This window comes from Verticillium nonalfalfae, assembly GCF_003724135.2.
Source record: "Verticillium nonalfalfae strain VnAa140/NRRL 66861 chromosome Unknown scaffold_82, whole genome shotgun sequence".
Taxonomy (NCBI): domain Eukaryota; kingdom Fungi; phylum Ascomycota; class Sordariomycetes; order Glomerellales; family Plectosphaerellaceae; genus Verticillium; species Verticillium nonalfalfae.
Genome location: NW_021167307.1, coordinates 1 through 25,397, shown reverse-complemented (window position 1 = coordinate 25,397; position 25,397 = coordinate 1). Strand labels below are relative to the sequence as shown.

The following is a 25,397-nucleotide window of genomic DNA, read 5'->3' as shown; positions in this document are numbered from 1 at the left end:
GCTCATATCTTCCGCCCAGTTTCTAAATCCGTGTGCCCTGCTTCCCCCTCTCCTTCTCCTTCGCTCCCTTGATGAAACAAAGCCAATATTCCCATGATTGTCGTCGACCCTTTGCCCGTTCCATGACCTCTCATCCACACCCACCCGAATGACCAGCGTCTGCATGCCATCGCCCCATGTTGTACGCTGGGATGGTGTCTTATCAACAACAAGTCACCTATCTACTTGGTGTTGTTGGTTGCTGAAGCCAAGTAGCTGAGTAGGAAGTTTCGGTCGGCCGGCGAAATGGGTGTCTGGCTACCCCGTCGAGATTCGGCCGCGTCGTCCTGAGCGATCTGCCCTAGTAACGGCAGTCCCCTGCTAGCTGCAGACCCTGACCTCGATGTAGTTTCTGGTGCCGCTGAGTCCGGAACTCTACCTGCAGCATCTGGTGTAGCAGGGGCAACAGATGGAGGTTTGCCAAAAAGCGAAAGCAGCTTACTTCTCTGTTCATGCGACATGGATTCCTTTCTCTGCAAGGCCGCAGGCGTAGGAAGTGACGATGTCGCCGGAGGACTGGCGAGGCTTGAAGGTTTGTCTTGTCCGATAGCCCTGTGCGCTGCCAGCGTCGCATTGACAGACACTTGACGCGGTGCTGTTGTGTGCCCCAAGACCTCAGGACGTCTCAGGATCGTGAAAGGCGGTGTTTGAGTAGCTCCCTTGTTCGGCTGCTTGCGGCTGAGGTTCGAGGGGTCTGCACGGTTAGGTTGATGTGCCGCTGAACCCTGTTCGGCCTGCTGCGTAATTGGCTGAGAGGACAATGGGTTAAGTTCGACGCCAGAATGTCCAGGTCCATGTGTGTGCTTTGAGCTGACCGTGGCTATCTCGGGCGCCTCTGAGCCTTGGTTTGTGTGCGCCACCCCTGTGGTGATAGCAATGTCTCCCTCAGGCTTCTTAAACATTTGCAGTAGCGCAGACCTATGCTGCTCAGTGCCTGTCGCGCTGCGAACGAGACCAGTCTGGGCCGAACCATGGGCCGAAAGAGACGCTTCCTGTTGCCAGAAGGCCGGCGGAGACTGGTATTGCGCAGACTGCACATTGCTGCCAGGTTGATGTCCCTGTAGCTCGGTTTCGTTCGTAACGAGGTGTGGTTGTTGGCCGTTGCCCCCTGGTGCTGGATTAGGAGATTTAGATCCGGACTTGAGGACACCTAGCAATGCCATGGAGTGATTGTTGAGCTGAGTAGGTGGTGGTTTTGGAATTGGCATATAATTCTGGGTAAATTGTGCAAGTCCTTCTGGACGCGAATATCCTTGCGGACGAATCTCATGCCGAGTCGGCCCATGCATGCCTGTCGGATATTCAGTCGAGGGGCCAGGATTGCCATATATCGCTTGTGGTGAAGCAGCGTGGAGGCGCTGGTGAGGCTGCTGAAAGCGGCCTTGTACAGGATCACCCTGGGCGAGCTGTTGATGATGGGAAGAGTATTGGACCGGCAGGTTTGCTTCCAGTGGGAATTGAGGGGGCGGCTGATAGCTTGAGAGAGGAGCCCTGGGTTGTGGATGTTGGTGATGCAGCCTAGTTGTCTGGATTGAAGTATTCTCGATGTAACCGATGGGGGTATGTGGCACGTGAGTTTGCGGACCACTGTTATGGGCTTGGCTGTTTGCCTGGAGAACGGCGAGAAGAGATGCGCCCTTGTCCCGGTTGATATCGGACATGGATGGCATTTGAAGCCCTTGCGTATTCGGTTGAACCTTGAGCAACCTTTGAAGCTCTTTGGTCGCACCTTCAAGGGTATCTAGAGCAGGAGTGTGCTCTACCACGGCTGCCGTTGGCTTATTTTGTACCCAAGCATCATCTTCAGTAACAGGCTCATCGTAGAGATTCTGAGGCTGAAAGTGAACCTGTTGGGTGTTCTTCGCATTGTCTCGTTTCTTCTGTTGCACCACCCACTTCTTCAGAGGGACGAGAAAAGGAGCGACCATGTAGAACTTGTTTGCGTTTACGGCGGCGGCGGAAGCCGCGGCATCATTTTGATTGTTGCCTTTCTTCCGAAACGCAGGGAGTTCAGAAAGATTGTACCAAGAGATCTTGCTGATCTCCTTCCTGGTACGTGGCGCGAAATGGGTATCCATGGGGACATCCCGAAACACGTATAGCCTCATCTGCTGCTCTCTCATGGTTATCTCGATATGCTTAACATCCCGATTAGGAGGAACCAAGCCGGCAGCATGGAGATCGTATCCCGTTTCTTCATAGACCTCTCGGATGGCGCATTCCAAATCGTCCTCATCCTTATTGATCTTGCCACGTGGGAAACTCCAATTGGCGCCCTTCTTCCAACCTTTGACGAGAACAGTAGAGTCCATGTCCTCATTGAGAAGAATTGCTCCGCGTACGGGCACTCGTGTTTTATACTGTAAAAATTCTTCAAATGCGCGAGTGTGGTTCTCTACCGAGAATGGCGCAAGGAGAGGGCAGTGTTGGAAGATTCTCAGACTGAAGTTTCGGAGGGTCATGGAAGGTAGGGTTGGGTCGAGCGGACGGACGAAGTCCTCGTAAAACCATTGAGCTTCCTCGATTTGAAAGCATATCCGTGCTACGGAGGAGAGGTCCTCCTCGGGGAGGTTGATGATGAAACGGACGCACAGGTCATCCAGCCCTTTACAACTATCAGTAAGAACAACTTGAAGAAGCTCTTATTAGACTTACAATCTTCTAACTGCATCTTGTAGGCGGCCATGATAGAAGCGACGTCAGGCTCATGTCCGAGCCAAATAAAGTCTTTGGGGTAGAGTTGATCCAATAATGGCGAGAGCGCTTAGGACTTTCGTGTGTTCTTCCGTAAAGAGATATCCAGCTGTAGTTGCATGGTAGTTGGCGAGCCGGAATGACGTGTTTGGCAGCGACCTGATCGAAGAGTACGTTGCGACAGTTGAGGCGCAAAACACTACGTCCAGGGACGGGCAGTTTCGTCGCACAAGAGTCGGAAGTTCGACAGGGGCGAATAACAGCGCAGGTGGAACCGCTTTGGGCAGCTTGATAAAACGGTAATTGCAGAATGCACCAAATGTTTCACAGCGAATGAAGTATTGTGATGGACCTCGTTGTCGACGTGATGTGGTGGATGAGAAAGCGAGCAGAATACGCAACCAGACAAGAGCCCGTGGGGCTGGACTGGGCTGTAGCTCGGCTGGATCTGGGACCCAAGGTTGATAGGAGCTATCAATGTAGTGCTCTTGGATGCCGTGTGCAGCTCATGTAGGCCCCGGTCCTTATTGGCGGGAGGGGCGGATCACAGTACCGCCTACCTACCTAGGTAAGGTACCTTAGGTAGAAAGGTACGATGCCTAGCCACATCAATGTGGCTGTGTATCCTCACTCTGTGGCGAGGCCTCCCGCTTAGCCTGTGTCATCCGCTCGAGGCCAACCGGATCGTGGGTAGATTTGGCTATCGCCAGGTGCGAACGGCCTGACGCAAGATGGCATGACATCATTATCGCGGTCAAGGCCAGAACTCAAAACAGGAATCAACACTATGTGGCTGACAAGGGAGGAACTCGTACAAAAGCAAATGCCCAGGCTCTGTGGTGCAATGCCGTAAAAGGAACGTTATGCCCTTTTTTCAACTTGACATTATTTACTGGCTCGTCGCACGCTCAATCATACTGAGCCACACCCCACGGACTACCTCAACCGACCACAGAGCTTGGCGTGGAGTCTCGAAGGGTCGTGCCAACCGACACACTACGCGCCGCATAAGACACTGCCCCAGGCCCGCAGCCTGCAGGGAGGGTCCAAACCATTGATGCTGTTGGGTGGCGTTTCGAATCGCAATACATAAGGAGACGTTCGTCGCCTCCAGCCACTTAGCTTCGTCGCGCCCCCCGTTTTTGGAGAGAGCGGAAGTCTTCAACGTCCAAAGTTGCTATCATGGCTAGCTTCATCGCAAAATTCATCACGAAGAAGATTCTCAAGGAGAGAGTGCAAAACAATTTCGGCACTGAGGTTAGCCGCGCCAATACTCAATTCGTTGGCGCCAATGACTGACGATGACTTAGGACCCTTACTTTGAGACCGTCCCAGCAACGCGCCTAGATGGCAGGCCTACGGACAAGGTCAAGAAGCGGCCCAAAGCCCTACCACCTGGCGTGTCCAAGCACGATGGCAAGGTGCTTACCAAAGTAAAGAGAAGAGCTTGGCGGCTGGACATGTGCTTGTTTAGTCTTTGCGGTGTACGCTTCGGTTGGGGTAGTGCCATCGGCCTTATTCCTGCGTATGTGCTCTTCCCTGATTCCAGAATGACAAGGCTAACCTTTTACGTTTAGCATCGGCGACGCCATTGATGCGTTGATGGCTCTCATGGTTTTCCGCACCTGTTGTAAGGTCGAGGGCGGCTTACCTCAGGGTGTGAAGACAAAGATGATATTCAACATCATTGTTGACTTTGCTCTCGGCCTGGTTCCATTTGTTGGCGACATGTTCGATGCCGCCTTCAGATGCAACACGAAGAACGCGGTTCTCCTCGAATCATATCTGAGGGAGAAGGGCAGGAAGAACCTCAGACAGAGTGGTGCCCCAATTCCGGAAATAGATCCCAGCGACAGTGTCATCTTTGACCAACGAAGAAGGGATGATCCCGACTCTGACGGCTCTGCTCATGTGGACCGCCAACCACAGCGCAACGGCACCATGTCGTCACGGCCTAATGGTACTCGACGTCATGATCGCACTGCGGAGCCGACAGTCCCGGCTACTACCAAAGTTCGTGATACCGGCCGTTCGGGCTGGTTCAACTTCGGTCGAGGCAGGGCGACGGATCTTGAGGCTGGCGGCGACAACATTGCCGACAGATCTACGGTTCCGACACGTCACCAGTCCAACAACGAACGCGGTAGGGAAATCTGAAAGACATGCGGTAATTAGATTGCGACAGCCAATGTGTATGATGGTATGACTTGGGTTCACACGTGGCATTGGTCGGCAACGCAACTCAGGACAAAGGTTGCAGGTCAAGTTATCAACGCGTTGTCCCTCAGCTGGGTCTGTCGGCACGCTTTCGTAATATACTATTCGTGGCTATGTTTTCTCTTGGACTACATCATTTCGTTCGCATGTTGATAACTCACCAAAACAGAGCTTGAATAACCGAATTTGTACAAGCGACATGACCAATGTTATGATGCAGTGTTTCTGCTCGGTTCCCGATACGCCGACGAAGGGACTCATACAGAACTGACGAGCGAGTTGCTCGGCCGAGGACGACGCATTGGGATTCACTTTTCACGGGCTATTACATCAGCTGGTTGGCTGTTTACACGATGATCTACACAAAGAACTACAAGAAGATGTGACCACGCCATGCCCGATTCCCTCAATAGGGTCGCGCGTGTGTGTGCACCTCGGACCTTATCAGATCTTCATCCTGGTCGACAGAGGCCAGGCACCCCCGCCCCACCATGACGGAATGTGGATTGAGCTGGCCTGGAAACACACCCTGCCTACAACTCAACCAGTTGGGTTGTCTTCGCCTCGCGCAGATTGGAACGACACAAAGCACGCGGCAACTACTGAAGAGTAGACGGGGGAAAGGAATGACCTAATTCCAGAAAGAGCCAACTCCTGTCGAAAACTAGGCGATGCAAAGGTTGCGAAATGCCAGTCCATGTCAGAAGCAGGGCTGGGCAGCTCTGTGTGACGGTCTTTACGCGTCGAGCGCGGAAACCTCCCCTCCCCCCGTCCTCCCTGACTTCGGTTGGCCGGGGTTCGCCATGGACCCAAGCGCGTTGGCTGGACAGAACACGGGGTGGGTCATGCAGGGATTAAAACACGCCCAAGGGGGGCTAGAGTGGGGTTGGTGCACCCAAAAACACGCTCAGAACGCGTCTCGACCACACGTGATGGCGTACCACTTTGTTCTACAAAAGGGCCGGACGCCTGGACTGCAACATCTGGCTCCCACTCTGCAACTCCTCACACCATCACAACGTTCTGGAACAACAACTCTACGGTGAATTGACATATTCGAGCAAAGTCAATTCGTCACTACCATCGTTTCCAATCCTCCTCTGGTTCACTGCCAAACACACCTGCCACAATGTCTGTTGAGATTACTCCCTCGAAGCAGGTACGTCGCGTCATCATGATCCTCTCTGCCTGAGAGAAAGAAAAAAGGGAAAGCTGACAATCATTCAACAGGCTGCTTCCGCCATTGAGTCGTTCAACATCGAGTCGCCTGTCAAGAAGCTTGACTTCAACACCGCCAACAAGGAGAACCACGCCGATTCCGAGGCGGACTCCGTTGTCAAGTCCATGGACGAGCAGGCCAAGCCCATTGCCATCGAGGCAAAGAGGGAAGAGGGAGATAAGGCAGTCGTAGCTCCGGGAATCAAGGACTTTGAAGCCGATGAGCCGCTGCTGAGGGAGAACGGCCAGCGTTTCGTCTTGTTCCCCATCAAGTACCACGAGGTACGTGTACGACGCGTTTTGACGCGTAAAGTGGCTCTTGAGTGTCGCATTTTGTACTGACATGTCCACCAGATCTGGCAGATGTACAAGAAGGCAGAAGCTTCTTTCTGGACCGCCGAAGAGATTGATCTGTCTAAGGATCTCCACGACTGGAACAACAAGATCAATGATGACGAAAAGTACTTCATCTCACACATCCTTGCCTTCTTTGCCGCTTCAGACGGCATCGTCAACGAGAACCTCGTTGAGCGCTTCAGCGCAGAGGTTCAGGTTCCTGAGGCTCGATGCTTCTACGGCTTCCAGATCATGATGGAGAACATCCACTCCGAGACTTACTCGCTGCTCATTGACACCTACATCAAGGAGCCTGCTCAGAGGACCTATCTCTTCAACGCCATTGATACCAGTAAGTTGCAATTCATGATATATACCTGCAACATGAAACTAATATTGCCTTTCAATAGTTCCCTGCATTCGCAAGAAGGCTGACTGGGCCTTGACATGGATCACCGATAAGAAGTCTACCTTCGCCACCCGCCTCGTTGCTTTCGCGGTTGTTGAGGGTATCTTCTTCAGCGGTGCCTTCGCCTCCATCTTCTGGCTCAAGAAGCGAGGCCTCATGCCGGGCCTAACCTTCTCCAACGAACTCATCTCTCGTGACGAAGGTCTTCACACTGATTTCGCTTGCCTGCTGTTCTCTCACTTAAACAACCGCCCCAGCAAGCAGACGGTCCAAGACATTGTCACCGATGCTGTCAATATCGAGCAAGAGTTCCTGACCGAGGCCCTCCCCTGTGGCCTGCTCGGCATGAACGCTACTCTCATGAAGCAGTACATTGAGTTCGTTGCAGACCGCCTCCTCGTCGCCCTCGGCAATGAGAAGGTTTACAAGGCAACCAACCCATTTGACTTCATGGAGAACATTTCTCTTGGTGGCAAGACAAACTTCTTCGAGAAGCGTGTCGCCGATTACCAGAAGGCTGGTGTAATGGGCAGCACTACCAAGAAGGAAGAGGAAGCGACTGAGGGTAAGGGCGAGAACGGCGGAGACTTCTCCTTCGATGATGACTTTTAAGTCACACGCCCTCATCTCTTTTGCGTCTTTTCTCTTGATACCCTTGTATTATGTACGACAGATCGGTACATGTCACGACGTCCGTATACTCCTTGATGGAGCTCGGATGTCCCAGCGCATACACGGAGCAAAGCGGCACGCGTCGCTTGCTGGAGGTCAATTCTCTCAAGGGCCCGCTTGAGCTGAGCTCTCATTTCATATTTTGTCGGACATGAACGGCGTTGAGGGGTGGTTTTCGTTTGACGAAAAGAGCGGCAAGGAGCTCTCGTACTATTGGCTTGACGCAATGATAGGGAGGACCTGATGACGCTCTTGAAGGAGCATATCTTAGCTTAGTATTCCAGACCATGTCTGATAATTGATTTATGAAAACAACGTTCCATCGAGAATGCTCCTCCTTGTGGCGGGACGATTTTGAGCAGCTGAGTGAGGCCATCTGCTGTTACCCCATGACTTCCCAGCGAGCATGCACCCGCACAGTCATGCACTCATTTCTTGCCCTTCTTCTTCTTCTTGCCCGCGGCCCCTTGTGCCTGGCCTTGCTGCGGCTGTTGTGCCTGCGCTGGTTGTCCTAATGCCACCTTGCCATCGGGCGCCTCCTCTTCCTTGCCAGCCGCGGCCGGCGCATCAACCATGTCCTCCTCGGCCGTCTCCGGCAGAGCGGCCATGCCGCGTCCCAGCCGACCGAGACTCAAAATAAGGCGTGAAACCTCGGCGGCCTTGTGGGTTCGGTAGCGGAGGGTGACGCCGCTCACGGGATCGAACGTCTTGAGAATGAGACGGCCGCGTGGCGGCTTGGGCGCTGGGGCGTCGGGCATCGCAGCGTCGACACCCGCGCCTCCTGACGTCTTTGCGACGCTAGACTGGGCGGCCTTGATTGAGTAGGCTGTTGTGATGCGGGTCTGGGGGGGAGCGCATAAGGGGTTAGCTCTGCTGCATCGATGGAGTGGGAGGGTTGGGGTCATAATATTGATCTGATGGGGAGCGGGCGCGGGCTGTCCTACGGTTGATGGGCGGGCTTTGAGGAGCAGCGAGGACTGCTCAAGCCATTCCTGGCTGGTGTGGTAGGTCGGCATGATTGCGTGAGGGGTGCTCCCAATAGCGGGCTGTGGCCTAGCAGACAGGTGTCGCTTGTGGCGTGCAATATTCAGAAATGCACGAGCAGTTCCGAGTGATGTGGTATGTTCGAGGCAGTCGGTTAAGTGGCGCACTGGGTTCTGAAGGAGAGCTTGGCTGGTGGGTGTCGTCTTCAGAGAGTTGGCCGTGATGTTGGAAATTGACTGTCGTGTGTTACTCGCCGCCGCGGGGCCAGTTTCTGGTCCCACCCAGGCCAGGTACTCGACAGGCGCCTTGGTCGCTTCCTTCCAAACCTCTGGGGTAGGTGCCCCACTCTAGCTGACGTCCATGGTTTTCAGCTTAAACGATCTGAAGGGTTTGAGAACACAAATACTTCCAAGTAACATAGCAATAACATAACCTAACAACATTCTCTGACTAAGTCTGTGTTCGAGTGTATTCGAATCGCGTGATCCAATTTTGTGCGGCAGCAATGGAATAAAGGGTGTGAGAGAACAATGTCATTCATTGTATATGATTGACAGTGGTTACATGTGCAGGGCAGGCATCGCCTCCAGACATCCTGCTGGGTATCTTCTTCCGTCGGTCTATGAAATTCAATTCGTCCGTCCCCTCAGGACGGCCAGATCGTCACGCACTTCCCTCGTGACTTCAAGCATGGGGGTCCGGCACCCAGAACAAAACCTCCTGGTCTGCTGTGGCGAAGAAGTTGTACCGGGGATTCCAAGCAAGCACAGCCGCCTCGCGCTTGTCCTCTAGAATTGTCGAAGGGTCCAGAACCTGCTCATCGGACGGCGTGCCCTGAGTATCCCATACCAAGACATCCTTCTTCGACCCACTGAGCACGTACCGGCCGTCCACTGTGAATGAGCAGTCCCCGCTGCTTTCCGGGATAGATCCTTCTTCTGCACCAAAGCCCTCAGCCGACTCTCCCGCTGCCCGTCGCCTCGTCCCCCCCTCGGGCTTGCGCAGGTATGCTTTTAGGTGACCATCAAATGCATCTAGGAGGAAGTGCCCGTTACCTCTGGTTCCTAGAAGAATGTGCTTTCCGTCGTTCGAAAACTCAAGTTTCGTCCAGCCTTTCATGGAGTAGTCCTTGTCGACAGAGCGGACAGCATCGACGACATCAAAAACGGCAAAGGGCGCCTTGTCAAAGTTACGGCAGTCATATAGGAGGACCGATCCACTGGCCGGCGAAGCTACGCCAAAGACATTGCCCGAGGGGTCATAGGCGGCCAGAGTAGGTTGGTTGAGAAAGAGCTGACCACACCACTGCTTTGACTTGATATCCCAGAGGCGGACTGTGTCGTCCTTGGCGCAGGAAATGAAGTTGTCCGTGCCAGGATGTACTGCTATGCTCGTCACGGCTTTCTCATGGCCCTCGAAGTAACGGATGAAGGAGTTGTCGTGGGTTGCTAGGTATCGGATCTGGTCTGGGTTGTCGTCATTAGCTTCGATCTTGACATTTTCTTCTGCGGGCATGGCGTATTTCTGCCTACCATTCTGCTTAGTACTGGCGTAGATGATGCTGGACGTTGTATGTGTGAACTTGGCTAGCTTGACGCCATATTTCTTGCTCAACAGGCTCTTTTCGTGCCTGCCCTCCCGAACATTGTAAATCTGTATCGTTTCGTCGCTTTCCGAGGTCATGAGAAGCTCGCCAGGGTCGTCAAAGTCGAGGGATAAAATGTGAGGAATGGAACGGCCATCTTTGATGTCTTCTCTGCGGAACAGCTGCTATTGCATCAATATGGAGCAAGTGAGTTTGGCGACATCGGACATAGGGCGCACCTTTGTGGGCCGGAAGCTTGAGATGACGTCGCTGACGCGAGATGTACTGCTGGGCGTGTTTCGCGTGATGTTTAATGAGTTGCCATTTGTCGAGGCGGCGTCGCGGTCCAAGTCCATCGGCGTGGAAGCCATCTTAGGTAGCTACGTGTGAGGTCACCTTCGTGGAGGACCAGAAAGTTGTCCGCGTTGCTCGGAGAGATTCGTGTGGTGTTTTCCAGGGAAAAGGACGATCCGAAAAGGCGGCGTGCGTTTGGGTCAGAGTCGATTGAAGCAAGTCGCTGGTGAACTGGGCAGGGTCGCGTCTGTCAATGTGAACAGTGGGTGCTGGCTTTGAGGAGCAGGACGATGATGGAGGGGCAGCGTGCTGTCAGAACAGTGCAGCGTAGGATCGGTTCATCCATTCAGGCCAAAACAGCTTTCTGCTGGAGCTTGGTCTTGGGCCTTGGCATGTTCCCAGCTTCACAGTTTGCTACCCGGCAAAAGCCGCCTGTGTGGGGATCGAGAGGCGAGTAACCCCAGCGTTGAAGGGATGGCAATGCAGGGACCGTCCATTGCTAATGGCGTCTGAGCCTTGGGGTGGGAAGCGTGCACGCGCCCTCCGGATATCGGACTCGCTGAATGAGGTTGAAAATTATGTCGCTGTCCGATGCCGCGTGGCAGCATTGGATAGAGCTATAGCAGCGCCTGTTACAAAGTCAAAAAGCCATTGAGTAAGCCAATTCCAATCAAGATCAGCACAATTGTCAGCCCGCCACGTTGTCGATTGTCTGTCCCGAAAACCGCTCTGTGGAAAGCTGCTGCATGTGCTGGTACATCTCACTCAGCAAGGTAGAGAGGTACTTACACACCTGAAGCTGCCCACTACCTGCCTGGGGTACTATCCGCTAACCGCGACAAGCCGAGCCCGGCATTGCATCGCGACCTCAATCCGACTGTCGACTCACCAACCTTCGGCGCTCGACCCTCGACCCTCGACCTACAAGCTCTCCTGCAGCATCGCCCAGCACTCTTTGACCTGTGCCCGAGTCGCTCCAGAAGAACCAGCATCTGATCAAGTCTGGTCTCGAAGCCTCCGGCGCCATGTCAACAACGCTGGGGTAATTTCTTCCCACCCTCCCTGTTCCTGGCTTTGCGCCGATGCTATTCCTGGCCAGACCCAGCTGACTCTTTGTACAGCGCCTTCCTCGCTGGTGGCATCGCTGCCTGCGGTGCCGTCACGGCCACACATCCTTTCGAGACAGTCAAGATCCGGTGCGTCCCTTTTATGCGGATACGCATGTCTAGTACATCGAAGTCCTGAGCTGACGGTGACACGCGCCGAACAGGATGCAGCTTCAGGGCGAGCTCCAGGACAAAGGCCATCAACCACACAAGTACAGAGGACCCCTCCAGGGAGTGTCGGTCATCGTGCGGAATGAAGGCGTCAAGGGTATCTACAGGGGAATAGGGAGCGCATACATCTATCAGATCCTGCTCAACGGCTGCCGGCTTGGTTTTTACGAGCCCATGCGTGGCACCCTGACCAAGCTCGTGTTTGATGACAGCAAGGTCCAGAGCCTGGGCGTCAATATGATCTGCGGTGCCGGCTCAGGCATAATCGGTGCTGCCATGGGCAGCCCGTTCTTTCTCGTCAAGACAAGACTGCAGAGCTTCTCGCCATTTCTGCCCGTCGGCACTCAGCACAACTACAAGAACGCATGGAACGGCTTCACTTCCATCTACAAGGCCGAGGGCGGCCGTGGTCTCTACAGAGGCGTTGGCGCCGCCATGATCAGGACTGGCTTTGGCAGCTCTGTGCAGCTCCCCACCTACTTCTTCGCCAAGAGGAGACTGGTCCGTCACTTCGGCATGGAGGAGGGGCCCGCTCTCCATCTCGCCAGCAGCACCGTCAGCGGCTTTGTTGTCTGCTGCGTCATGCATCCTCCAGGTCAGCCCTCTTTCTTTCTTGTTTATTGGTAGCTCCCTAGTCGCAATGCTAACTTGCAGCCAGACACAATCATGTCTCGTCTTTACAATCAGAACGGCAATCTGTACAAAGGCGTCTTCGACTGCCTCCTCAAGACAATCCGGACCGAGGGCTTGTTCGCCATTTACAAGGGCTTCGTCCCACATCTTGCTCGCATCCTGCCCCATACTATCCTGACATTGAGCTTGGCGGAGCAGACGAACAAGCTGGTCCGCGTGTTGGAAAATCGCATTTTGAGCCCGGTGGCATTGGAAAGCCCATGAGGCTTCTTGGCTGGGATGTGACTGCGCCATATACATAGAGGACACGGATAGACAAACAAGGCGGTGGAGGTGTTGTGGGGTGTGAAAACGTGCGGACGGCCGCCACGAGGAAATCATCACTGGGTAGCGCTTGGGTGTCGAAAGGGGTGCATCTCGAAGCCATGTACCTGTTAGCCATACTCGTCACTGCGAATATTACTTTTTGAACCTTTTTCATCCAGTACCCAGTAGCCTTCAACCGCGAAGGGACCTTTCGCAGCCGTAGCACAACTGGTTGGTGATCCCCAGCGCCGCAGCGTCATCCACCGTCAGGCCTATCTCGCCTTTCCAGCGCGCCTCTCCCAACTCATCCCTCGTCATGCCACACATGCCACAGGCGTCCCTGCCGGCAGGCTTCTCGAGCTTGCCTGTCGTGCGCACGACATTGGCGATGACATTAGGGTACTTGTCCTCGACCTCGGCAAAGTGCCGCGCCATGACATCCTCGATGCTCAGCTCCTTGTGCGAGACAACGCTGCCGCTGGCGCCGCCGACGCCGGGGTCATCTGCCGTCAACTCGGCCATGGCCACATCGGCCATGCTGTTGTAGGCGACAATCTCCTTCCTCAGGATGTCCCGCAAGGGGTAGTATACCGGGAATTCCCACTGCTGCCCCCCTACATTGCGGCTGCCCGCCTCCGTCTCGATCTCAGTCTTGCCCGTCAGCGCCGCAAACCTGGTCAGAGGGAAGCTGCCGTCAGAGACGAGCCAGGGAATGGCGTACCCACGGCCCTTGGCCGTCTCAGACAGGGTCAGCTCGGCGAGGGCTGTGGTGTTGTAGCCCATCATCAGCGCAGTGCATCCCCTTTGTGCAGCAATGTGGAAAAGGAGATGACGAAGGAGAAGGCGAAGGACATCGACACGGGAGGTGACAGATGGGAGGCTTTCGAGTAGGTGGCGCAAAGCGGCGGTGGGCTCCAAATCAGCTTGCAACCCAGGCAGGGCTGCCCAGTCTATGGTTTGGGCATCAAGAACAGCGCTGATGGGAACGGAGTCGATGCTTATATCTGGGAACCGGTTACAGTATTTCTGCAGCAGCTTGGCTGAAGGTGGTTGTAAGACGGGCGTGGATGGTGCGAGGTTGGTGTCGATGTGGACGACGTGGAGTTCGTAGACATTGCGTGGATTCGCATCTTTGAGCCAGCGTAGATTGGCGTCCAGCACCTGAAGGAGACCCGCGGAGGAGGAGCCGAATGAGAGGCCAAGTAGGTATTTTGGTGGCCGGCCTGTTGAGGCGCGGAGTTCCTTCAGAGGCTGGCTCAAGCGCTTGACAACCTTTTGCGAGACGTAGGCAGAGAAGCAGTTACTTCGGATGTTAGATTGGGGTTTTCATTCGGGCAAACGATCGTTGTGATCCGGGAAACATACTCGCAGAGAGAATCGAGTCTCACAAGGATGGTGGCAGGGTTCACCTTGCACCTCTTGCACGGCTTGTCCTGCTTGTCCCCCATTGTAGTTGCGCCTTGGCGTCGATATCAGTGTTCCGGAAATTTCAATAACAAGATCGGGTACCCAAATTTGCAGGAGAGAGGTGAGAGACGGGGGGTGGGTTGAGATTCAGGTAGTATGTGATATGCTTTCTGTTGAAGATGATGAGTCAGGAGATTTTTTTGTGCATATTCTCCGTGGCCGAGTGCTCTTTACCAGCTCAATCAATACATGGCAAACTACTTAGCCTATGTTGTATGATCAATGCAATGTGTAGGCTTTACGTTAAGACAAGCATCTTATCCTCCACTCATGAATTCACCCGGCCTGTACACCAAACGTTGGCTCTCGCGAATGTCTGGGTGGAATTACTGGCGAAGTCAAATTTTTGATTATACTCTTCTTCATGCACCAGCCAATGTGGCACGGAGAGTATGCCAGCGCTCCCAAGGAGAAAGTCACCAGGCCCAGAGCCTGCAAGTCCAAGAAAAGCACCGCCCTATCATCGTGTAACTTTCCAGCAAAGAGCCTAGATAGGGACTGATCATAGATTGTGGCGTACATGCAACTGACCCATGGTCGCTGGAGGCACTGATCTCGATTATTTCGTTTTCAGGTTGATCGATCGCTTCTAGACGAGGATCGAGCCCCACAGCCTGTCTTTGCGCCCCGAGTTCACTGACCGCTCGATTGAAGGAGAATCGAACAAATCAAGCTTCTGGCTGCGAGCGAATCGGAACAACATATCTCAGATCTGATGCAGCAGACCTAGACTGGCGTGATAGGGGCGTAATAGGGCGACGAGCGAAGAGTTCAGGCAGCAGCGCAGAAGTGAAGGCGTGTCTACAGACTGTTTCAGACGCCAGCAAACACATGGGCGCGACAAGCACTGAGCAAGAGCCATTGGATGGAGTGCTGTGAACTTACCTAGGTACCTTGCCTTCGGTACCTGCCTACCTACCTAGGTACCTTACATTACCTACTACCTAGGTGCCTAGGCAGGCAGGCCAGAGGCACCCTGTCATGACGTCAAAAACAGCATCCCAACATAGGTAGGCACTACCTACCCCTCGTACATTGCGGCACAGTGCAGCATGGTCTCCACTGATGGGCGATGCGGACTGAAGCGTCACCGTAATCCAGACCATTCCAGGCCATCCTCATCTCTTTCTCTCTCCTCCAACCGACTGCTGCCCACATGGACCCATATGCTATTGTCGAGGCTGGATGAAACGAAGTCTACTATTAATTGCTGACCCTTGATGGTTGCCATCTCCCTGGTCTGTACCCGCCGTCTCATATTCGCATGAAGCAGATCTGCGCCTCCGCCCCTGGCTCCGCCCGACGGCCTCACCATCGGATGGCGCTTCAGTCTTGAAACCTGCGACACCTTCGTGCCAATCCTTGGAAAGCTTAGCACTCTGCACATGCCGCACCCTGACCGAGACACCCCTTGATCACCACGAATCCTGCGAGGAACCACTACAACTCGACGAATCGTCCTTCGGGACACACTCGAGCTTTCCCTTCGTTCTGTATGTTCCTTGTCATTGCACTTCTTCCTCCTTCTTGTCCATCCACCTGCCTCCCCAACAACACCGTCATCGCCCACGCTCCTGAGCGCTACTCGCCAGTGAGGTAACGCCCGTCAGCAGCCGACGCCAATTATTTTCCATGCATCGCTTTCACGGCTCAGCACCTAATAGTGATTTCCGCTTTATCCACACGAGACCAGGCTGGCACCCATTGGCTCGAATAATCCATCCGTCAACGACATCCTCATCATCCCCCTCGAGATCTACCTCGCCTCGACGCATGCATCACGATCACCTACCATGGCTGCCGTATCACAACAACTGCGCCCCGTGCTTCCCGAGCGAGGCACAACTATCGCCATACCAACCACAGCACCTCCAGCGTTGATTTCGAGTGATGCCAATCAGACTCGTATACGGAGCCGATCCATGCTTGACACTTATGCTTCTCCTGTCAATCAGAATGGCAGCTTCGAGTTTGATCGCGAGGTTAAGAGCGGCCATGTACAAAAGCGCACCCAAAAGACCAAGGTCAGTCTACCTCTGGCCCATATCGAATTCCTGGGCTTCCGCTAACGTACAGGCAGACCTGGAAATCCATCTACCTCGTTTTGCGACCCAACGCCCTTTCGCTGTACAAAACGGACAAAGAGGACAAGCTGAGACACAAGATCAACCTGTCCGACCTTACTGCTGTAGCCCTGCTCCGTGATCCAAAGCAAAAGCGAAAGCATGTCTTCGGCTGCTTTTCACCCGCCAAAAACTACCACTTCCAAGCGAAAGACGATAACGACGCTCAGAAATGGGTTGACCTAATACGGACATATGCAAGGATTGACGAAGAAGAGGAGGAATTGCTACTGGCAAGTCCCGTCGCTCAACGAGGATCGTACCTACCACCTATTTCGAATGGCAGCTACGCCGATCCGGCCTTGCGTGAAAGGGTGACATCCAGCTCTCCCGAGCCCTTGGACCCTCCCGCGCCTCGCTTTATGTCTACCGATAAACGTCGTCCGTCCAACATGTTGGATTCTTCGGGCTACTCTGGCAATGAATTGGCCTCTCATTCCGACTTTTCCGACACTGAAATGCAACGCCTTCGGGGCATGTCCATTGAGGACCTCGCTGGGCAGTCTCCACAAGACAGCGGCGTCTTGTCAGACTCAGGCCTACCCGACAGGCCACAGATGAAACACCGGAACTCAAGCCAGGTCAGCGGCCTCAACCTCGAGCACGACCCAGATCGTGTTATTTGGCAAGGCTGGCTGTGGTTCCTTCGCAACAAGGGAGGGGTACGGCAATGGAAGAGGCAGTGGGCTGTGCTGCGGCCTCGAAACTTCATTCTCTACAAAGACGAGTCCGAGTACACTGCGCAATTCCTTCGACCCATGTCAGCTGTCGTCGACGTTGTGGACATCGATCCGGTCAGCAAGACCAAAAGCCACTGTCTGCAGCTCATCACCGACGAGAAGAGCTACCGCTTTTGTGCCCCTGATGAAGAGTCGCTGGTGCTCTGTCTGGGCGCCTTCAAAAGTCTCCTTGCCAAACGGCGAGAGTTAGAGGCACGAGCAGCCGCAAATGCAAGCCATGCGACTGCGATACCGGCACCGGTGAGCACTGTGTAAATTGCACACCGCGTCTTCTGCAATTCACTTTTTGATTCTACTTCTGCTACCCAAAGGTGGGTGTCTTACCACTGGTAGGCGCCATTGTAGGCCATGAGGCCATGTATACTGCTGTATAATCTCTTTTACGACACGACGTATGAATCCCCACGATGTAAGACTGAAAGCACGTCGATTGCGTGACCCAGCTTGCTACCCTGTTTATTTTGTCAGTTCGCGCCAACTGATAGTGTTTCCTAAGCCTCAGACGGCCTTGGAAGACCATCTTTGTACATAGAAAACCATAGGGGTCTTCCGCACTTGTCATTGACATTTGGCCCTCCCACTGCCGTGGAATCCAACGCGATTAAGATCGACTGTTCTTGAACAGGGTTCTCCCCGAATTCGCAAGGGCAGCTGGCATGTGGTCCATGACCACCTGCTCAATAGATACAACGATACAATGACAACACCCTTTAAATGCGATGTTCTTCTCGAGGCTCATCCTTCTTAGGTGTAGACGGTGTAGGCAGGCAGGCAGGCAGTAAGTTGAATCACGTATGTGACATTTTCACAGCATACGTTCGTTGCATGTCTCTATCATTTCATTTCCAAATGAAGTGTGTCAGACTTCTTTGCTGTCACTCACATCAAGTTAGCGCGAGTTGTGGTCATGGAATATCCCGTACAGATCTTAGTGCACTTTGCTGTGTCACACACTTGTGAGGAAAATCACTACAACACATCAGACATGTTGAAGCATGATGCTCGGTCATTAACGCATGTCGATGCTGGGAAGGCGTCAACCTGTGCATCCCCGTTCTAGACCACCAAGACCCAGTCCTGAACCTGCCGTGTCCCCCTTATCCCTCATGCCTAATTCGATAAACCAAAGAAAGCATCGTCGAACTGCACATCGTCCATGTTGTTGTCGCCGCCATAAAACATATCGTCGAAGCTGCTGCCGTCCCCATTATTGCCAAGGTTCATATCAAGGTCCATGTTGCCACCAATGCCATCCAGATCGAATATGTCGTTGTCCACGGCAGCCGTCGACTGCGGGTCGCCCGCCTTCCGGTCGCCTTCAATTTTTGGCGGTTCTGTAGTTGTCACGGCCGTGCTGGCGGTAGTGGCCGCTGACTGCACAGGAGCTGCAACTGGTAGCAGGCCATCCAGGGTGGACATTTCGGCCGTTGCGGGCAGACCAGACGTCGTACCCATGTCGGGCTGCGGCGCCACGTCCGCCGTTGGTTGGCTCTGCGAGTCCACAGATGGATCGAGACCGAACGTGATGTCTGTAAAGTCGAACTCGGATCCGTTGCCCCTGCCGCCTTCGTTCTCTCCGCCGCTAAGGTCAAAGAGGTCATCCATCGGCGCCTCGGGTGCCGTCGACATGGAAGGATCCGGAGCGACAGATGACATTGCTGGAGTCTCTTCTGATTTGACAGGGATGCTATCCATCGGGGCCATCATGGCCTGTGGCACCGACGGCGTTGGTTCGCGCTTGATGTCCGCTTTCGGCTGTACGGGAGTCGGCATGCTGTCATTGCCGCCCATGTCAGGTATGGGCGCCATCGGCGCCATCGGCGGTGGGGCGGGACTTTCTTGCGCAGCAGAAAACGGAGCAGATCGGGTAGGTTCCTCCTTGAGCGGGGGGGAGGGCGGTGGTTTTTGGGCAAGTTCAGGGCTGGCAACAACCAGGGTGACCGAGGCTGGTGATGCGATCATGGGCGCAGGCGAAGCCTTGATTGCCTCTTCTGGCTGTGGCGCGCGGCGTTGTTGAAGACGGTCCAAATCTCTTTGCAAAGCCCCTTTCGCTCTCATCTGCAGAGACTCGTCAGCAGGGCTGTAGGGATGGATCGTGGCAAGGGAAAGGATGAGCTTACGACTTCACTTTCTAGATCATTGAGCGCCCAGTGGAAATTCTCAATGGTTTCTGGCATACGAGTCTGAAGCGATGCATGGATCTGAGAGACGTTTTGTCGATTCGGTTGCTTGGTCGATGCCTTGAGGGCCTTGCCAATCTGTATGATCTGGGTGCCCTGGGTCAACGGGCTGAGTCGGGGGTTTGGAGGGAGAACGACTCACGACATCGTTCAGCATGTATTGCAGCTGGTCAAGAGGGTCTTTCGGTTTATGTGACATGGTGCTTTGAAATATGACGACAGGAACGGCGCCTGTCCTGCTTCTTGTGATCGCGAAGTAAGTAAGATGGCAAATGCAAAAGCCAGCGTGAGGATGAATATGAGGGTCCGTCACTGGCATCCAACTGACACCCTACCGGCCTGGGTTGACTGATTGAGCTCTCCTTTCACAACTGGGCAGTCCCACCTGGGGTCCTGCGCACGGACCAGCGACCATCCTCTGGGCATACAAGCGTTTCAGCAATCACTGGAGACCATCACGTGATGGGACGTAGACCCTCCATTACCGGACCCATATCAAGGTCTCCGGTTCGTGATGCACGTCCTAACGTCTTACCTGGACCAAGTTCGACGCGCAGTGCGCACAGTCAGTCATATGAGTACCGCTGTGTCTTTCCAGAACAAACGAGCCGCCATGCGTTTCACACTGTTAGGCGAGGCACACTCGGCTTATGGGTCTGCGACACTACACAATGAGACAGGCAGCTTGCATCCAGCTCATGAACGCAAATGGAGACGCCTACAAATAATTGCCGCGCACACAAGAACCACGGGCTCGTCTACTTGCCGCAAGTGTGCCCATATCGTTTACGCTTGCAGGGAATTGATCGACACACGGGATGTGCAAGTACCAGCCGAGCGCAGAACAGAAAGACCCCAGACCACCTTGCGCAAACACTAGCAGGCGAGGATGCTGATTATCAGGAAGTTGATGTCGCCGCAAATTTTGTCTTGTGCACATGCGGAGAAGATGAGAATCCTAGTCTCTGCGGCTCAAGTCCATGTCATTGCTCTCGGCGCTATCAATGTTCGATCCTGGTCTCGTATCCGACAGAGCCATTGGTTTGGAGACCCTGAGCGGCTCTTAGGTAACACGTGGTCAGCACCGCAAGAATCCAAATCTATGGAGCCAGGCAAGTTCAAGGCTGTCTTTCTTACTGTACTGGACGTCGCAGTACACGACATCACAATGAAGCTACCAAGTTCGGGTCCTGAGGAGCGCTGTAATCTCACCTCGTGGTCCAGCTTGTACAAAACAGCGCCTCGCAACAACACGGTCATGAACTAACTCATTGGTCACATCAAGGTGAACGTGTGGTCTTGGTCCAAATGTTACAATACGTGTTGAATAATGGGGTGTAGGATTATTATTGTGTTAGATGTCAATGAACCTGGTACACCGTCCAATTTGACAGGCAAGCACCAAGAGCATTTGACTGTCAGTTGCCTCGGACTAATGCTTTGTTCAGCGGCCAATGCGACTAGAAACTTTCGACCTCCTTTCGTCGTCTTGAATCCCTTACAGCGTTACCGCCACAGTTCATCAAGGTGAGCGTTTGAAAGCACCACCTCAACGACACTCGATGCCGATGGCTTCTAAACGAACGAGCCAGAAAGCATGTCAAGCTACTCGACTCACAGGCTGGCTTGACGTGCATGTTGATCAATGGGACAGCAACTGCGCCGTGCGATCATGCTGCCATTACCATCCATCTCAGCCAATGTTTGCCGGTGTTGCCGATGTGATTGCAAGGGAAAAGCGCCTCACATGTAATGCTTTCATGGCTGGACCAAATGCATGCAGGAAGCATGCCGCGTTTGCTCTATTATCCTTTTTCCGACAAGTCAATTATGGGATTGGATTGATCCAAGACTCTCTGAGACAGGTTTGTTGGTGAGACAGCCTTACCCGCCTTCGATCTTTATTTAGGTACCTGGGTACCTGGGCCTCGGGCACATGGGCATCTTCCTGTGCCCCGAACACTCAACATTGCTTCCCACGCTAGGTACCTTACCTAGCCTGTGGCTTTTCAAGATGAGAATCCACATTCCTTCAACTCCGAGGAGCTGGAGTAGACAACATCGCCATTGTGTCCTTAATGATCTGCGTCCACGTTGCCTTTGAACCAGGCGTCTCGCGGGCAGGTGTTATGTCGAAGCTTTGCGATGCTGACTGGCTCGCTGAGGCCAGGTCCCATGCCTGTGGCACCTTGGCGCGCTGGAGGTTAGCCTCTGCTGCCTCTCTCAACGCCAACACACATCAGGCTAGCTCCCTCGCTTAGGCAGGCTCGCCACGGACACAATAGTGCTGTGGCTCCAGTCTACTTGCCTTCCTCGCCCGTATCACCCGAGGGGCGGAGTACCCTGAGCTCCCCTCACTAGCAGCGCTCATCTCACCCTGCTGCTCTGCCACTCTCTCTGCCTCTTGCTGTCCAAGTCTGGTCTCCACTCACCGTCCCATCATCCCCTCATTCAGATCCATTAAAGTTCCTCCTCCTCACGTCCCATTTGTCTTCTCTCTGACGTTCATCCAAAGAGCAATATCGGAGGGCAAAGCGCGTTACTACTCGTAGGAGGGCTTCTTCAGTCTTTTTCCTTTTTTTTTTCCCTCTCCCTCTGCCTCCGTCTCCGTCTCCGTCTCCGCCGTTCTCGTCCTCTCGTCAACGTCTGGTTTCTCATTCCTCGTCCCTTTACGGTCCCACCGCATCTTCCTCAGCGTGCGCAATCTCACGTCCTACGTCTCGGCCTGTCTTGATCCAACGTTGCCGCCTTTCGTCCCGTTTCGTAGCGCTCGACCCTTCCGGTATTTTCCCCCGCCTTCGTCCGCCGACCGTCTCGACAGCAAGTCGCCGAAGCTCCTAGCCTTTGCGAATCAAGCTTGCGAGACATTGACTTTGTTCGACCGCCGCAGCATTCGGAACTCATTTTTGGCCGTCGACCAACCGCCGCAGTCGGGACAACCCAGTTCTCGGGCGAACCACCAATCACCTCGGCGCAACTCTCTCTAATTCAGATACTGCAGACTTGTGGCCATCGCGACCAATCTTCCAATGGCCGACAACGGGACCAATGCAGCTCAGCTGCCTCTTCCTCCTCAGTCCAACCAGGGCGCACCTGGCTATGAAAATGGCCAGAAGCCTCCTCCTCCCCTGCACATCCCGCAGAACAACAACCCCATCCCGACAGCCATCACCTCGCCTCTGTCTGGCGTTGACCAGGCTCTTTCGCCGGGCAGCGCTGGAGGCTTTGGCCGCCGTGCTGCTCCGGAGCCCAACAAGCGTGCCCTCTACATCGGGGGCCTCGACCAGCGCGTAACGGAAGATGTCCTGCGGCAGATATTCGAGACGACTGGCCATGTCCAGAACGTCAAGATCATCCCCGACAAGAACGTAAGCTTCACTTCTCGTGTGTTGTACACGACGCGCAGCTGACATGATTTTGCAGCAAAAGGGTTACAACTACGGATTCGTCGAGTACGACGATCCTGGTGCGGCCGAGCGCGCTATGCAGACCTTGAACGGACGTCGTGTTCACCAATCTGTACGGCTTCCGAGAATACGATCATCCCCAGCTCGCCCACTGACATATCACAGGAAATCCGCGTTAACTGGGCCTATCAGTCCAACACAACGAGCAAGGAGGACACCTCGAACCACTTCCACATCTTCGTGGGCGACTTGTCGAACGAGGTAAATGACGAGATCCTTTCTCAAGCCTTTGCTGCCTTCGGATCCGTCTCTGAGGCTCGTGTCATGTGGGATATGAAAACTGGCCGATCCCGGGGTTACGGATTTGTCGCCTTCCGGGACCGACCTGATGCGGAGAAGGCTCTGAGCTCCATGGATGGCGAATGGCTGGGTTCCCGCGCTATCCGCTGCAACTGGGCGAACCAGAAGGGCCAGCCCTCGATTGCCCAGCAGCAGGCCATGCAGGCCATGGGCATGACCCCGACGACCCCCTTCGGCCACCACCAGTTCCCCGCGCATGGGATGGCCTCCTACGAGGTCATTCTGGCTCAGACCCCGAACTGGCAGACGACCGTCTACGTTGGCAACCTCACTCCTTACACTACCCCTAACGACGTTGTACCGCTCTTCCAAAACTTCGGCTTCGTCGTGGAGTCTCGTTTCCAGGCAGACCGTGGATTTGCCTTCATCAAGATGGAGAGCCACGAGGCTGCCGCTATGGCCATTTGCCAGATGAACGGCTACAACGTCAATGGCCGGCCCCTGAAATGTAGCGTAAGTACACACCCTCCTGTCTCGCTCCCGCTATCTCCTTTACGCTCAGAAGTTACGTCGTGCAAAAAAGCTGACGCAGTTATAGTGGGGCAAGGATAAGACACCCAACGCTGCGGGTGGCTTCGACCCTGCTCAGCAGGGCTACAGCCCGCAGAGCGCCACTGCTCCTGGTGCCTACCCCGGAACGCCCACGGCGTACTTCCCGCAATACGGTGGTAAGCAGAGTATTTCGTCCGTCTCGAGTGGTTTCAAAACTGATGATCGTATGTTTGTAGCGCAATACAGCGGCCAGCCTGGTAACTACGGAGGACCGGCTGCTCAGTCACCGGCCGGCTACGGAGCTCAACCCATGGCATACGGTGGACCCCAGAGTGCAGGTGGCTACGGCCGTGGGCAGCAGCCCCCCAGCGGCCAGTGGCAGCAAGGACCTCAGGGTCAGGCTTTCAACAACGGCTACGGCGGTTACCAAGGTTAATGTGAAATCGACTGGTTGCTGTCATTTCGATTCGCCGCGGCAGCCTTTCAGTATGGACGGAGGATGACCACTGGGGTCTCTGTCCTCCAAGATGTCGACCCTGGAGGTACACCGCCAACCCTTTCTGCGTGGGCATATGTCGTTGCCAGGAAAGGCATGTGTATGTCGATGAATCGTGACGACGATCATGCTGGTCGTGCGCGACGGCGGACTAAGGGGATGGAAGTGACGTCGGGGTCGTTTGCTTCCATCGCACGGTGGTGGATTTTCAGTTCTTTCTCATGGACCTCTCCCGTCTTGCTCTCTGGTTCTCTGTCTTCGTCTCCGTCTCTGGCTTTATCTCTTCCTTGTCGTCTTGCCGTGATTCACTCTGCCAAATGCATGTTTCCATTCCCCTACTCTGTCAGGCGTGGCTTCAAAATTTCGAGTTCATTCGGTCTCCTCTCCCATTTCTGTCACTCAAGAAACGCATTCATATTTTTCTCTGCTCTACTCGACAAGTCGTTGCTTTCCTCATCAGACGCTACTGTTGGATACCACCTCCGCAAGACGGAACTGTTCATTAACGAGATTATGACTTGTTTTGCAATACCCAATTTGCCCGTCGGACTGCGAAGGAGCGGGCACTGGATGCCAAGTCGAAGAGAGGAAGCTACGAGATGTGTGCATTCGACCGGTAGCCGAGACGAGGAGAAGGACAATGCTGGGGTGCCGCGGGCCCACCAAGTTGGACGGTTTGTTGTTAAGCCTGCATGTTCACATACTACATGTTTGTTCAATATGTATCAAATGAAGGACGAGTTGCCGCCCGTCACATTTAAAGCTGTTCGAATTGGCCCCCTTGCGACAAAGGCCATGGACTATTTGTTTTAACAAGGTTCACAATGGTAAAATAAACGAACCCGAGGTTGGCCATACAGCTCTTCGGCGAGGTCAGGAATCCCATATGTCATCGTGTCAGTCCACAGACCACATCAGATCGCTGAACATCCAGGGAATGGAAACCCGACAGCTAGGCCAAGGTACCGACTAAGGAGATACAGGGCGTGCTTCGTGCGGTATGCAGGCTGAAACTTACAGATGGGGGCCAAGTTCAAGGTAGGGGACTGCGCAGCCCGAGAAACCCTGACGCGGTTCATCTCGCAGTGGTCATGCCGAATAATTTTTAAGTAAAGGTACCTAACTCGTGCCAGGAAGGATAAAACACGAACTCCTCCTAGCTCCTGAACGCCAATAGAGTCAGAAAGTGGCCTAAACACCGAAAGAATGAGCCCGCCATGCGGTAGTGATCCGCCTCAGCTGCCTCCCACTTTCGTCAAAGTCCTCGCGGGATAGCACGATGAGATGCCAAAGGCCGCAATACGCCTGGACTGTAAATGGCAAGTCAGACGAGGCCGGACCGTAGGTGGACGGGTGGCTCAAGCACACTCGCCTGGCGCCTAACGGTCCATCTGTGGCAGTCTTCCATCTCCATTGTTCGATACCTCTTGACTGAACAGCAATCCCCAAACGAACACGCTCCCCCCCC

At 54.2% G+C, this 25,397-nt stretch overlaps 10 protein-coding genes across 10 annotated transcripts; 5 read left to right on the top strand and 5 right to left on the bottom strand.

Moving 5' to 3' along the window:
* Positions 1-221: 221 nt before the first annotated feature.
* On the bottom strand, positions 222-2,725 carry DCP2 (mRNA-decapping enzyme subunit 2; the record flags this gene model as incomplete). The annotated part of the gene is made up of 3 exons (XM_028642920.1): positions 222-1,147; positions 1,769-2,644; positions 2,695-2,725. The coding sequence occupies 3 exons, from the start codon at positions 2,723-2,725 to the stop codon at positions 222-224; spliced, it is 1,833 nt and encodes a 610-aa protein (XP_028493382.1).
* Positions 2,726-3,915: 1,190 nt separating this feature from the next.
* Positions 3,916-4,890, top strand: D7B24_008836 (uncharacterized protein; the record flags this gene model as incomplete). Its single annotated transcript, XM_028642919.1, has 3 exons — positions 3,916-3,990; positions 4,044-4,258; positions 4,311-4,890. The coding sequence occupies 3 exons, from the start codon at positions 3,916-3,918 to the stop codon at positions 4,888-4,890; spliced, it is 870 nt and encodes a 289-aa protein (XP_028493381.1).
* Positions 4,891-6,079: 1,189 nt separating this feature from the next.
* RNR2 (Ribonucleotide-diphosphate reductase (RNR), small subunit) lies at positions 6,080-7,525 on the top strand (the record flags this gene model as incomplete). Its single annotated transcript, XM_028642918.1, has 4 exons — positions 6,080-6,109; positions 6,181-6,450; positions 6,523-6,856; positions 6,915-7,525. The coding sequence occupies 4 exons, from the start codon at positions 6,080-6,082 to the stop codon at positions 7,523-7,525; spliced, it is 1,245 nt and encodes a 414-aa protein (XP_028493380.1).
* Positions 7,526-8,013: 488 nt separating this feature from the next.
* D7B24_008834 (uncharacterized protein) lies at positions 8,014-8,601 on the bottom strand (the record flags this gene model as incomplete). The annotated part of the gene is made up of 2 exons (XM_028642917.1): positions 8,014-8,427; positions 8,530-8,601. The coding sequence occupies 2 exons, from the start codon at positions 8,599-8,601 to the stop codon at positions 8,014-8,016; spliced, it is 486 nt and encodes a 161-aa protein (XP_028493379.1).
* Positions 8,602-9,253: 652 nt separating this feature from the next.
* SWD2 (member of Set1p complex, histone methyl transferase) lies at positions 9,254-10,525 on the bottom strand (the record flags this gene model as incomplete). Its single annotated transcript, XM_028642916.1, has 2 exons — positions 9,254-10,336; positions 10,394-10,525. The coding sequence occupies 2 exons, from the start codon at positions 10,523-10,525 to the stop codon at positions 9,254-9,256; spliced, it is 1,215 nt and encodes a 404-aa protein (XP_028493378.1).
* Positions 10,526-11,473: 948 nt separating this feature from the next.
* Positions 11,474-12,622, top strand: OAC1 (Mitochondrial oxaloacetate carrier protein; the record flags this gene model as incomplete). Its single annotated transcript, XM_028642915.1, has 4 exons — positions 11,474-11,490; positions 11,570-11,644; positions 11,719-12,320; positions 12,384-12,622. The coding sequence occupies 4 exons, from the start codon at positions 11,474-11,476 to the stop codon at positions 12,620-12,622; spliced, it is 933 nt and encodes a 310-aa protein (XP_028493377.1).
* Positions 12,623-12,856: 234 nt separating this feature from the next.
* On the bottom strand, positions 12,857-14,112 carry NCS2 (cytoplasmic tRNA 2-thiolation protein 2; the record flags this gene model as incomplete). Its single annotated transcript, XM_028642914.1, has 2 exons — positions 12,857-13,967; positions 14,030-14,112. 2 exons carry the CDS (start codon positions 14,110-14,112, stop codon positions 12,857-12,859), a joined length of 1,194 nt encoding a protein of 397 aa, XP_028493376.1.
* A 1,812-nt stretch (positions 14,113-15,924) lies between these two features.
* D7B24_008830 (uncharacterized protein) lies at positions 15,925-17,249 on the top strand (the record flags this gene model as incomplete). The annotated part of the gene is made up of 2 exons (XM_028642913.1): positions 15,925-16,155; positions 16,212-17,249. The coding sequence occupies 2 exons, from the start codon at positions 15,925-15,927 to the stop codon at positions 17,247-17,249; spliced, it is 1,269 nt and encodes a 422-aa protein (XP_028493375.1).
* Positions 17,250-18,104: 855 nt separating this feature from the next.
* On the bottom strand, positions 18,105-19,373 carry D7B24_008829 (uncharacterized protein; the record flags this gene model as incomplete). Its single annotated transcript, XM_028642912.1, has 3 exons — positions 18,105-19,052; positions 19,115-19,261; positions 19,317-19,373. 3 exons carry the CDS (start codon positions 19,371-19,373, stop codon positions 18,105-18,107), a joined length of 1,152 nt encoding a protein of 383 aa, XP_028493374.1.
* A 2,830-nt stretch (positions 19,374-22,203) lies between these two features.
* On the top strand, positions 22,204-23,869 carry D7B24_008828 (uncharacterized protein; the record flags this gene model as incomplete). Its single annotated transcript, XM_028642911.1, has 5 exons — positions 22,204-22,542; positions 22,598-22,693; positions 22,747-23,394; positions 23,480-23,609; positions 23,670-23,869. 5 exons carry the CDS (start codon positions 22,204-22,206, stop codon positions 23,867-23,869), a joined length of 1,413 nt encoding a protein of 470 aa, XP_028493373.1.
* Between the last annotated feature and the right edge of the window lie 1,528 nt (positions 23,870-25,397).